The sequence below is a fragment of the Macrosteles quadrilineatus genome, unplaced genomic scaffold (assembly GCF_028750875.1).
Source record: "Macrosteles quadrilineatus isolate MER2022 unplaced genomic scaffold, UCM_ALF_1.0 Scaffold_1__1_contigs__length_201487025, whole genome shotgun sequence".
Lineage (NCBI taxonomy): Eukaryota > Metazoa > Arthropoda > Insecta > Hemiptera > Cicadellidae > Macrosteles > Macrosteles quadrilineatus.
In genome coordinates, this window is record NW_026542594.1 from 139,622,337 (window position 1) to 139,636,281 (window position 13,945).

The 13,945-nt window shown below is 35.9% G+C and overlaps 1 protein-coding gene across 3 annotated transcripts in view; it reads right to left on the reverse strand.

Annotated features, from left to right (window-relative positions):
• LOC128985706 (facilitated trehalose transporter Tret1-2 homolog) overlaps window positions 1-13,945 on the reverse strand; it is a 69,078-nt gene that overhangs the window by 13,389 nt on the left and 41,744 nt on the right. For all 3 annotated transcript variants that reach the window (XM_054405512.1, XM_054405505.1, XM_054405521.1), the window contains exons 3-6: window positions 12,752-12,887; window positions 9,721-9,906; window positions 5,888-5,986; window positions 3,951-4,144 (exon numbers count right to left, since the gene is read on the reverse strand). In XM_054405512.1, the coding sequence (XP_054261487.1) occupies window positions 3,951-4,144; window positions 5,888-5,986; window positions 9,721-9,906; window positions 12,752-12,887 (615 nt within the window). The remainder of the gene's footprint in view (window positions 1-3,950; window positions 4,145-5,887; window positions 5,987-9,720; window positions 9,907-12,751; window positions 12,888-13,945) is intronic.

Consider the following 13,945-nt stretch of genomic DNA (forward strand, 5'->3'; position numbering starts at 1 on the left):
GAGGTATTCGGTATTATTGGATTAAATATAGATTTCGATGCGGTTCGATATATCGCTTATTAAATCCTGATTTCTAACATTGGCTGTTTCTAATCAGCTGGCAACACATATAGGTTCCCAAGAAAGTAGTCACCGGTCCGTATCCATCCGCTCCTTGTTTATGCTCCGTGCATTGAGAAAGTAGTTCCGTATATTTTCGTGATTTGCAGTGAATTCCGCGCCTTGAAAAAATGTTTTAACGGTATTTTCTTGTTTATTAAGATCATAGGAATGGTTTAAAAACGTTTAAAAGAAAAGTCTAGAAAGTTCAGAAATACCTTATGGTTCTCTTGTTTACATTTTTCTTGTAAACAAAAAACCTGTCATGGCTACTTTAGTCCCATAAGCCTAATGTTAAAAAATGGAAATTTTAAGTTCGTTTTAAATTGCATTAGCATTATCTAATTGAAATTTGTTTGTTTAAAAACCATCTCACTATTAGTCTAAGTAATTTTGTTAAGTTTGGCTGAAATGCGTTCAGCCGTTATTGAGTGATGTTTCTCTATTTGTTGCATTGAAGTTGATCCCAAAGAGCTTCGCTCGCTCCGCTCAATGATATTATAATATGATATTATCATGTGTCATTGCACATAATATGTGCAATGTTAATTACAAACATTTTTAATTAAACACCAACATTTTTTGAAACTGGATTTTATTTATTTGATTACCAAATGTAGTTCTATTTTTCGGTTTATAGTTTGTAAGTAATTGAAAGATAATGTGCAAAAATATATCTATTTTTAAATGTTTTTCAATGCTGGTTTACCTCATACAAATGAGATATTTTTAACTATAAACAACCTTGTCTATGTGTGACTTTTTTTTCTTGGATGAAAAATTAATTTAATCTTTGAATTAGTATTGTTTTATACATTATAGCTAAACAATATATAGAACAAATATTAAGTGTTTCTTTCATATTTTAAGTATTCTTACACAAATATCAACTACTATTGACAACTATTTGCTATTCCCAGAACCAACACTTGCTTGGTAAACTTCACAGGTGTGGTGGATGTCTATTTAGTCGACAATTACTAGGGGGAAAAAAAACTGTATGGTTGACAAATACTTAGTAGGTCTAGCGCTGCCATATTATTTTACTAATATTATAAATGTAAATAATAAAAACAACATCATAATAAAGGAAAATAAGATTGGCCGTAACATTAAGTCACCAAGTGTAAAATATGAATAGTAAGATATCTATACAGGGTGTCCCGTAATTCTCTGGACACATGTAAATAGCGTTATTGCTTAGGTCAAGACAAACACATTTCACCATAGGAACATGGGTCTGTGGTGTCTAGTTTACCGACTATCGGCATTTATGTGTTTTTTACAAAAAAACTAATAACTCCTAAACGGTTTGAGATACAGCTTTGATATTTTGCAAAAATGTTAATATTATTAAGACCTATTATCTTTAGAAATTATACTAAAAAATCATTAACCGTTTCAAAATTGCGGCCATTTAAAATATTAGATGCCAGATTTCACGAAAACCGTCAACTTTACAAAAAATTACAAGTGACAAAAAAGTTTGTAAATTGTATTTAGTTTTCAATGATACCTTATTTGTTAAGATTAGATTAATAATAACAGAGAAACGTGTTGTTTTCGTAATGTATGACCGCTTTTCTCCATTTAAACAATAATACTATACTCCTTTTACGTTGTTTAGCATTGTTTAGATGGACGATAATAGGTCTTAATAAGATTAACATTTTTGCAAAATATCAAAGCTGTATCTCAAACCGTTTAGGAGTTATTGATGTCTCCCACGATAGCGAAGACATCATCATTGACCATGACAACCATGATCATGACAATATATTGATACTTTCTGTGGTTGCTAACACATCATCATAGCCTCCCGTGGTTGCGAAGACATCATTATCTCCTCCCATGACCCCCACAAAAATCCTAATATTTCTCTGTGGTTGCGAAGACATCATCATCGTCTTTTAAAAATATCTTGACAACCCTAATATCTTGAGAATAACGTAAGAAGGCGGTCGCAAAGTCATCAATATCACATCCCAGAACCGCGTCAAAATTAAGTGCATATCTCTCACTCGCTAAGACATCGTGTTGTTGCGAGGCATAAATGTTAACCCTTCCCCGACAGACGAAATCATGACATAGAACAGGAAAAAATTAAAGGAAAAAATAAAAATGAATTGTCCTTATTTGTGTTTTGTTATACAAGTATACATAAAATAAACACAATGGAACACAATACTGTCAAAATAATTTTTTACTCATTTTTAACTATACGGATATATCCGCTACCTGTCCGCGGATGAGTAGAAAAGCAGCGGATATATCCGCCACCCGTCTTTGAAGATATGACCATGACGACGTTAGGCAACAAATAAAGAACAATATGTAAACAATAAATAAAGACAACGTAGTGTTGAGCGCGAAACGTCGAGGGGGGAGCGTAGGAGAGGTACGTGGAGCGTGGGAGAGGGGGAAGGCGCGAGAGAGAGGGGGGAGTGTGGGAGAAAGCGCGGCCATGGAGAGGGCAGGAAAGTGGTGCCTTGGTACCGCAAAACATCTGGTTACTGCTCAAGCACCTGCCAGTCTGTCTGAAGAGAAGGCGGATATATCCGCTTCCCGTCCGGAACATCAAAAACCATAAGCGGATTTATCCGCCACCCTTCCTTTATCGTCAAAGACTTCCGGACGTCCGGGAAGGGTTAATAAATTATTATGGAAAGAAAAAAAATGTTGCAAGTATTAATTAGGTATACAGGCGGTGTCTTGCAACCATATGAACAAACTTTGACACGTTATTCAGCATGTTAAAAGAAGCAAAAAATTTAATATAACATGTATGTTGTCCTATCTCAAGTTTATATTGACCTAAACATTTTTCCATTTAAATGTAATTATTATTAGCAGTTTTGCAACTTCAAGAGTGTAGTAACTTTCATAGATGTAAGATGTAAGTGTAAGATGTAAGTAAGATGTAACTTTCATCGTCTCTAAGCGAAATACTGGCATGATTCGACATTGTTTACTAACGAAACATATAAACAGAAGGACACAACAGCTTAGTAAACAGTTGAGAATAACACAGCTGACTTTTGGCATTCGCTGCAGCGATGTCGTCGGGACTACAGCAAAACGAAATTCTGTATCCCACGTGAAAGAGCAGTTAATTCCCAACACAGTAGTACCAAACAAGACAACCTTTCTTCTTCTTTGATTTGCTTACAAAGCGCAGCAAATTCAAACTACACTCGGACGCGCCCGTGCGTCAGTGGTCTGCTGGTAGCAGGGCTACCGGTCTGACGTGCAGGCTTGTTCGTGGGATTCATTCAAGACGTTAAAATTTTGCGCCCTAGGCTTGGGCCTAATAAGGAAATCTGGTACAGCTCCTGCAAATATTTTGTAAAATTTGCGGTTTTCATGGAATTTGGCATCAAATATTTTCAAAAACCACCATTTTGAAATGGTTTAAGAGTTTTTCTTCATACTTTGCACAAACATAGTGGTCAATAAAATGAACATTTTTACAGGATTTGAACGCTGTAGATCAAAAAGTTAAGGAGTTATGAATGTTTTTGTTAAATTCACATACAGACAGATAGACAATAACTGGAATGAGATAGGACACATGTTATGTTACATTTTTTGTGTCTTTTGACATGCTGAATAACGTGTCAAAGTTTGTTCATATGGTTGCAAGACACCCTGTGTATTTTTAACATTTTTTATGGGCTCTTAAAACACAATTTAAATTATCAAGGGCTCTAGGGCCTATGTAAAATCAAATCTCCCTTGAAAATCGTTTTGGCGGCAGTGCGCTGAATATATTATATTAATTTAAAATATAAAGAGAAAAATATTTACATAAGATGCCAAAGTTATAATTAAATGAATATAAAGTTAATTACCTTTTTTTCATTCTTTAGCAACGATTTCAAAGAATTAAGAGCATCTTGGTTTCTGCCTTTTGATACTAACCATACAGGACTCTCAGGGGACCAAAGCATCATCAGTACAATAGGGATCAAACTGTTCATTATTGTCAGCCATGCTAGAGTGCGCCAGTAGAAATAGGCACCCTGTGCATACAATACCACCATTCCTGGCAACACAAACAGAGGAATAATAATAACAGCATGTAGACTTACTAATCTATATTTATAAAAGAGGAAGTTTGTATGTATATATATTTGAACGTTACGAGCTCGGACACCGTTGGACCGATTGCCACGAAACTTGGTGCATACGTGTATAATTTAATGGATAGGTTTATACACCATCAATTTTGTGATCCGTCCAATCGGCTCTGCCCCAGTGGCTCTGTAGTTCCCCATGTTCTTATGAGTACTTATATTTAAATGGAATTAAAGAATCTTGACAGCTGTTTCAACTAAACAATTTTATTCTGTGATGTTCAATAGCATTAAAAGGTCAATATGTTTACCAACAGGGTGCAGTACTATTATTTTTTAAATTTATGACAACAGCCAATTTGCACCAAGCAGAAACAAAAAGCTGTGATACATGGAATGGATGGATTTTTTACAGTTATGTTTATGTTGCCAATTAATACCGGTACTAATAGTAAATTAATAAAAGTCTATCTACATACAACAGATCAAGGGAAAATAATAATTGTTCTATTGAGCGTTCTCAAGCTGCTTGCCATTATTTTCAAGGAACTGAAATTGTCTCTTCGGCATCTTGACCCCGTTGCAAGGCACGAATATAGCGGCTAGTTATTAATAAATCTGGTTCTTAGAGTACAGTAAGAAACTTTTCATAACGTAACTTCTTTCAAGTCAAAGTGTGTAAGAATTACCACAAACAATGTAAGTATTCTGTGAGCATACACTTATGACAAAGAGTAGCCTAAAATTGGGAAATTGACTAACGTTAGGTCTACCAAGGTAGTTTTGGCCTAGGAAGCAGGGAACATTGTGTCAGGGTGTCTCATTATTACATTCAGTATACTGTACTTCTTAGCCTCTAAACTATATCTCTTGTGGCTTGGAAGAGATCTGGAGGTCTGTCTGCGGCAGTGTGAAGAAAATAACGCTGTCATTTAAAAAAAATGCTTCAATACAATATGAATGTCAACTTCATATGGAAAAAAGTTAACTATTAAAATGTATTTAAAATAAAATGTGTTCTATCACTTTTCAGAGTATTTGTCACTGGTTATAGCCTTTACAAAACAACTTATTTGAAGTGATTGGAAGGCAATAAAAAAAGCTAAAAGTAAACAATAGAAAATTTCCTGCAGAGATTGAAAGGCACTGCATATCCTTGTTTGCTTGAGACTTTCATTGTGTACTGAAGGTCAGTGTAGCGCTTCAATACAGTAGTTTGTTAATAAGATTCTCACATTCTCTGATGACACTGGACAGAGCCATTCTTATTGACAAGACTATTATATAAGGAGGATGTCACATAAGTCAAGTGAGTGATGTGTCTGATCAGCAAAATCATCACCACTGTGGTGATAACGTACATTTTATACGGCAACAATGCTGCTTAAAATGTACAGAGTGAACAACTTAACTGTTCTACCATTGGTATCTTCATAAATTATTATATTTAGAGAAATAATTAAATGGAGAACCTCAACTATTTTCTTATATGATATGAAAAAATATGAATTCCACTTGTTCAAAACCGGCTGTAATTAAAATTTCTTACAGATGACCCTGGATTATGAACTGGAAATGCTTCAATATAAGTCTGGTAAGTAATTTATAATCAAGAGGTGAAAGCAAAATGATTATCAATAATGGTTTATGACAAATTAAGGTTAACAAAATTTTCACAGTATTTGAATAATTTACTCAGCATATGCTCTTACCTAGAGATGTGAGTGCCATGGTGATACTAATGAGAGAGCCTCTTAGATCTGCCCGAGCTACCTCTGTGATGTATACAATGGCAGGAGCTGTGCCCATAGCTACAACACACAAATACCACACAAATAGTACTGACACTACAAAACACAACAACCGAGTTAAATACAACACAACACAAACAACAACCATATAAGCATGTAGTTAAAATACATTAAAAAAAAAAAACTTTAAAATACAGCAAAATGCAAAATGCCAAGGAAACCTTATGTACAGGTCTTAGACATTTGGACAAGTTGTTAGATCAAGTAAAATATTTATATGACATCAGTACACCAGAATTTGTCAAAATTATTAATGAGAATTTAATTTATCAAAGACAACTATGGGTCCAGTTCCAAACCATCAATAAACACTGATCTTTTCTCAGGATTAAACCAACACCTTTAATGTTTAATAAATGAGTATTATAACCATTGTTAAAAAAAAAAAAACGATAGAAGAAAATTATACAGTAATTATTAAATTACAATATTCAAAAATATTATTCTAGGCTAATGTTACAAATCTTGAAAATATACCCCATTCCTCAAATATTTCAAAAATTAACCATAGTATTGCACTTATATTACCATAAGTTAGAGGAAAGAGTGATGATTACCAAACCTTGGTATGGCAACTTTCCTGTTAAAGCTCACATAAATTACATTAGGAATCTTTTAAACCCTATCAGAGAGTGGAATGATTAGTCTAAGCCAGATCAACCGCTAAGTACTGTTCCCAGATATGCTGCCTCCCTCACATATGTTTTAATTTTTCTAAAACCAGTTCCTTTAACCCTTCCCGGACAGACGAAATCATGGCATAGGACAGGAGAAAATTATAGGAAAAAATAAAAATTAATTTTTCATATTTGTGTTTTGTTAAACAGGTACATATAATAAACACAGTGGAACACATTATACTGTCAAAATAATTTTTTACTCGTTTTTAATTATGTGGATGTATCCGCTACCCGTCCGCGGATGAGTAGAAATGCAGCGGATATATCCGCTACCCGTCTTTGAAGATATGACCATGACAACGTTAGGCAATAAATAAAGAACAATATGTAAACAATAAATAAAGGCAGCGCGAAACGTCGAGGGGGGGAGTGTAGAAGTGGTGGTAGGTGCGCGGGAGGGGTTGAGGCACAAGAGAGGGGTTGGCGCGGGAGAGAGGGGGGAGTGCGGGGGAGAGCACAGTCATGGAAAGAGCAGGAAAGTGGCGCCTTGGTACCGCGAAACTTCTGGTTACTGCTCAAGCACCTGCCAGTCTGTCTGAAGAGAAGGCGGGTTTAACCGCTTCCTATCCGGAACATCAAAAACCATATGCGGATATATCCGTCACCGTTCCTTTATCGCCAAAGACTTAGGCGGATATATCCGTCTGCGAAGGGTTAAGGGGGTTCTACCCGGCAGCCTAAATTTCAATTCAAGATGGCCCATCACATCTTGCAATGGATGGGGAAAAATTAATTTTTAACTATAGCCTATTATTTAGAAGTTAAAATCACATGTAAAAAATAATTTTCAAAATGATTTTTTAAAAAGAAACAATTACGAAGTTTTAGTTTATTCAGTGCATAGTTTGGGTCTTTGGGAATATTTTATAGATTATTTAAACTCAATAAATACTTAAATAATGCCACGAGGTTCTTTTTGGTATATACATGTTTACGCCGTAAGCAGCTAGCAGGTGGAATCCTCTTAACTATACTCATTTTAAGAAACTGCTTTCTAAAAAATAACCTGATATTTTTTCCTGGAACAGATAACTTTACAAGAGAAATTTTGGGTACTGTTACACTTTAATTGTTAATGCAAATTTAAATCAGGTACGACAATTAAAAATTATGGTGGGTTGGAAGAAGACAAAATTTCACATTGTGCAGACTGAAGGCCAAAATAGCCTTTACATAACAACTTATTTGAGGTGATTGGAAGGCAATAAAAAAAGCTAAAAGTAAACAATAGACAATTTACATGTGAAAATCATCACACACAGGGAAATTTTTGTCAGTTAGAAATTTGCTATACTTGTGTGAGGTTTACAATTTTTGGTTAGGTAATTATTGTCCAAGACGCGTCTATTGCGTCCGTTACTGAGAAATATATGCTGGCGATGGACGCTCTGTGACTGCTAAGCATTGATTTCAATGGGCCCGTGGTCCAAGAAGAATCTGACACTTGAGGCACTGAGTGTCTGACGTGGAATCCTGCTCTGGGAGCAAGACAAAAGGAGCAGACGGGATCGCTGATGGACAGAGTCTAATGCAGTGTTGTGAGTGTGACTGTGTTCTCCCATGCTCTCAAGCTTCGATGTCTCCTTGCAAGAATAGTGGAAAGTTTTTTTTCTCTTCTGAAGAAGATGAAAATTTGATTGTAGCAGTGTCTGCTTATCCAGCGTTATACAACTTACAGAACCCCGTCTACAAAGACCAAAGGGTGAAGGACGATATTTGGGTGGTAGTAGCTGAAAAAATTGGAAGATCAGGTTCTTTGGAAGTCTAAAACAATCACAAAAAGCCTCTAATCTGGGTTCAAATGGTTTTGTATAAGTATTTAAAAATATCCTTCCTCAGTTCTCTTTGTGAAAACACTGCGAGTACACAATCGAGGTTCTCTTAAAATGTCCAGAATTTCCTTCTCTTCTATTTCTTCAATCAACAGAATCTTCAACAGTTTGTTCTTAACACTCATAGAGAGCACTAAATAAACCACAGTTTAACACAGCAGCAACCAACTGTTGAACTTTATTGACACGTTCTTGGACAATGGGCCATAAAGCGATCAACACCCAGCAATCATCGAGCAGCGATCGACCTACTCTATTATCATCGCCTCAGACGCGTCTTGGACAACACACCTTTAGAGTGGCTGTAGCAGAAGAAAGGCCAGTAGACAACTCACTGTTAAGTAATCCTTTAGAGTACCAACTGCAACTACTGTACTAATCTAAATATATAAAAGGCAAAGCCCTCACTGACACACTCACTCACTCACTCACTCATCACTAATTCTCCCACTTCCCATTTACCTAGGAGGCTGAAATTTGGTACACCGATTCTTTAGGCATTAAATAAGAAAACTAAGTTGTTTTTGATCTGATCGGACTCTCGGGCTCCGCCCCAGTGGCTCTGGAGTTTCCCATGTTAACCTTATGATTTTTCATATTTAAAAAGAATTAATGAATCTTATCAGCTGTTTCAATTAAACAAGTTGGTTCTGTTCTATGATGTTCAATAGCTTTAAAGTTACAAGGATTGCCAACAGGGTGCAGCACTATTATTATTTTTTTAATTTATGACAACAGCTAATTTGCAACCAAAAGGTGAGTGAGCGTATCGAACGAACTTCAACCTGGAGGCGAGTTAGCGTAGCGAACGAGCTAACCTGAAGGCAAGTGAGCGCAGCGAACGAGCTCCAACCTAAAGGTGAGTGAGCGTAGCGAACGCACTTCAACCAGGACGTGATTGAGCCATGCGAACGAGCTCATCTTGAAAATTAAGAAGTTAAACGGGGCAAAGCTCGCTGGTACAGCTAGTGAGCTATAAATTGGAGTAAGCATGGAACACACCTTGGAACAGCCGGCATTAGCCAGGAATAAAGTCACACAAGGAATCTCACTCCATTCATAACTCATCCTTTATTAACATTGGGTGAAACTAAGGCATAGTTGAGTCCCCATCCCATCTCAATTTGTAACAGACAATTCCATTGAGGAGGGGAATGTTGTAGTTGGTATTGTTGTTTTTAATGTTGCCTTATAAGATATAGAGTAACTTTTTCCATATTACCTGCACCAAAGGCAGTGAGAGACCTTCCAAGTAGCATTACAGGAAGATTCTGAGCCAGTGCTAGGCATATCCAACCTATAGTCATGGGCACAGATGCCACTGTCAGTGTACGGATCCGTCCTAGGTGGTCTACAAGGTACCCTGTCATCACCGCACCCACTGGCACCACCAAAGCCACCATACTAGCTACAATCACAATTTACTATCATCAGCTTTTTTTCTCACCCCTAGAAAATTGTGAGGTTCTAAACAAAAATGAAGTTTAATATACAATCCAACAACCTTTTTTATCATTTGTTTAATTGTATGTAATGAAACTATGGATTCAGCACATGATGGAAGGATAAAACCATAGACAAAAAGAATTAAATATAGACTGTCAGCCGTGCTGTGGTTACCATGGTTACCATAGGTTCCGGCGCACACCGCTGTAGTTTACGTAGCGCGTAAGCCGTAAATACATGGCGCTCCAAGCGGTGTGCGCCAGAAGCTATGGTAACCGCAGCACAGCTGACGGTCTATATTTAATTCTTTTTGTCTATGATAAAACATAGGTGTGATATTCACGTCATATGCTGACGTCACCAAGATTGCAAATGCCATTTCACTATTTAGAAAAAATTATAAAACGATAACAATCAAATCAAAACAAATGTATACTTAAACGACAGTTACAATCAGGTAATTTTATGTTTGAATCTGGGAGAAGTCAGCATATGAGATGGAGTATCACACCTATGTTTTATCCTTCCACCATGGCTTTAGTGGAGCCATCATAATGGATATTTTTGTTTGTTGTTAAAATCTCCATAAAATGAAGATCTCTCTCTCATAACAGCACAACTGAGAAGCAAAATTATTAATTAACTAGTGTACCTGTTGCTCGAATTTGAGCAATTGCTAAGTATTACAGGCGTTATTTTAAAGTGAATAACAGTCATAATTTCTGATGACTTTAAAAGATTCGACTCAAAGATTGTGGAAATATTTAAGATGGCTACAAAAAGCCATACTAATAGCTACATTAGGTTGTCCATAATAACGATTATAAATTTAAAAAAATACATTTCTATTTCTTCCCCTTGGTGGTGTTCTATGACTTTCCTAAGTTTCCATTGTTTGCAAATTGGCTCTTTCAATGATTACTAAGAAATTCAGCACAGTGTTAATTCAGTTGTCTTTTTAGTATATAAAATTATCCAGGGTCTCTCGCTTTATTCCTTTGTAATATTTACGCCAACCCAAATTCAAATAGTAAATGTTTCATTTCAACCAAGTAACTAATAATGTTAGTAGCAAACTGTTAAATTAGCAAACTTATTGACTGTTTACGATTAACATATGTTTTTCTTCTCACTTTTAATTTCAGACAACGCTGGAGTTTCATTACAATGTTTGTTTCCCATGTTAATCTTATGGAGAAATACAAAATTTTAAAGGGCCCCAGGGCCTCACTCTCTAACTATTTCTCTAAAAAGAAAGTTTCCTGCACAACTTCACGTTACTCTTTCTCCAATGACACCAAAAACATGTCAATCGGTTCAGTAGGTAATTTCGGAGGAGTTAAGGCCCGTTTTGCCAGAAGCGTCTCGTGCGTCTGACGCTCAGCGTATATCGCTCCGCGTCAATCGCTGCCCACTGCTTTGCATTGTTTTAGGTTAGCCTATTTTGCCAGAAGCGTCTATCGCTACAGCCGCCAGCGTCTGTAACTGAGACGCAAGCGTCTGACGCGGACCACTGCTCCTGGAGCAGACGGAGACGCAGTCGCTAGCGATTATTACTGGAATAAGCACGTGTTTAGTTGTTGACTTAACTTTTGTTTCCTTAAATGAGTTGTGTTTTCAAGTTTAGTGACATGTCACAAACAAAGTGGGGATTCAATAGTGAAGAAGATGAAAAACCGATTAAAGCCATTTCAGCACACGACTGTTAAGTCAATTGTCAATTGATTTTCAATTAACAATTTAAAATATCCCTCTTCAGGCCTCTTTAAAAACATAGTACGCACTTCTTCCCTACGTTTGCACAACATTTCTAATATCTCATCATCGTCTAATTCCTCAGCTAACAAATACTTTACTACCTATTTGCTTTTTACAGGTTATTTTCAGAAACACTCCTTTTGTCACCAAAGTAAACCACTTACTGATCAAATAATCGCAAGGAACAGACGCTTCTGGCAAAATAGGCCCGAGCGATAGACGCTGAGCGATTATCGCTCTAGCGATCATCGCTGAGCGTCGGACGCACCATAGACGCTTCTGGCAAAACGGGCCTTAATTGTCACAAAAAACCTGCTTGCGTATTAAATAAGTACTAGAGGTAGTCCAGTGGTCGAAACTTGACCAAAAATATGTAATGTACAGACTTCTCTATTTTCACCCCACACTGTAAACAAAACATGTCATTGGAGTTTCTTCCATTTGTTTTGATTTTCTTTTTATATTTTGTTGTTATTTCGTCACCAGCATGGCAACCTATAAGATCCATATTAATTTTTTCAAATTTTTAAACTAATTTTTTGTGCTTATTTTTGAGCCTATTTTAATTTATAAAGGGATTCTGCACATCTACAGGAAAATATATTTCCAACAGTATAAGTAGATTTTCCCAGCGATGCACACGAGCTGAGAAAAAAGGTTTTAAAGAAACATACTTGCCTATATAGATAGATATATAGATTGTCATTCATAATATTAAATACAAAAATTTTAAGCAAACATATTTTAAAATTAAAATACATTAATATTATTAGCCTTATCAGTGGATAATTACACAACCAAATTGTTACCATCTGTGTATAGTCAATGTTGTTACATACTTAAAATTATATATATATATATAATTCATATGTCATGAGAGTAAGGTTTGTCTTTACATCCCATGTGATAAAAATGCAGAGTTTATTACAATAATGAACAACTAAAGTACTCAGTTAACACATGACAACAATACACATTTTCACAATTTTGTTTGTGTTTTTTTTTTTGTAATTATAACAACAAATCTACAACACACTAGTTAACATTACCAATCCATGAAATGTCAGTTTTGGTGACTTTGATCTCGGAGTCAGGTAACTCCAACTGGGGTATCAAGATGGCAGAGAATCCCAGAACAGCTCCACAGGCAAAGTGGAATGAGGCAGCAGATATACATGCCAAGATCTGGACAGAAAAATTAGTAATTTCTGTTAATATTGCAATTATTGGTAGGTTTTGTAACTTTAGTATCAAATATTGTATTATGTCTTAAATATCAAATCATTGATACATAACAACTCGTATACAAACTTTTCCTCCTGAAGACAGTGCGATAATATTTCAAATTTAGATAAACTACTGAGAGCAGTAACACCACTCTTAGAGAATATTTACTGTAGTAGTTGTAATTCAGTCTTGCTGAAGTGTGAAAACGAATTCAAATGAGCTGTATATTCAAAAACATTCACTAAACATTAGATACCTGAGTGAAAATTTAAAAACGTACGTTTTCATGTCCCTGGCCTTTTACTTCGTAGATACTGGATTTGTAGTTTATTATTATGTGTTTTAATATTTTTTGGGACAGGGGCAACATGTTACACACATTTATTTGGTTTTAAATAGGTTCTAGGTATTTTTTTCGTATTTTTTAAGTCTCGAAATTCACGACCATGACGTGTCCCTAGGGTACATTTTCCAACTTTCATGCTGTTTTTAGACTAATTATTCATGCCGAAATATATAAAGCCATATTTTTATGTCATCAATGGTTATTAAACTTACAAAAAAGGAGCATATTATAATTTTATTGTCATTACAAACTGACTACCATGACAAAATAAGTCTGTCCCTCGATTTGGCGTCACGACCATTTGGGGAAAATTTTCAACTTTGGAGCACGACAGGGGCAAGCCTGGCGTCGATGGAGTCAGTTGGTTTTAGAGACTAGTTCGGGGTGTACGTCAGGATTGTAGTGCCGGTCGTTTCGAGTTGAAAGGAGGAATTACAAGATTAATAAAGGAAAGATTGTGTTTTTTGTAATTTTGGTGTGTCCATGACCGTACGTAGTCATTCGATGAAGTAGACATGGTGTTAATTTTTGTTTATAAGATATTTCAATTGCTAGATTAACCTAGAAGTCCACTTTGTATCCTCGAACATGAGGTGCAGGGCTACCGCCAGAACAGAGCCAAATAACACGTAATTTCACGACTAAAGTTTCACGGCCATCGCGGGTTTTT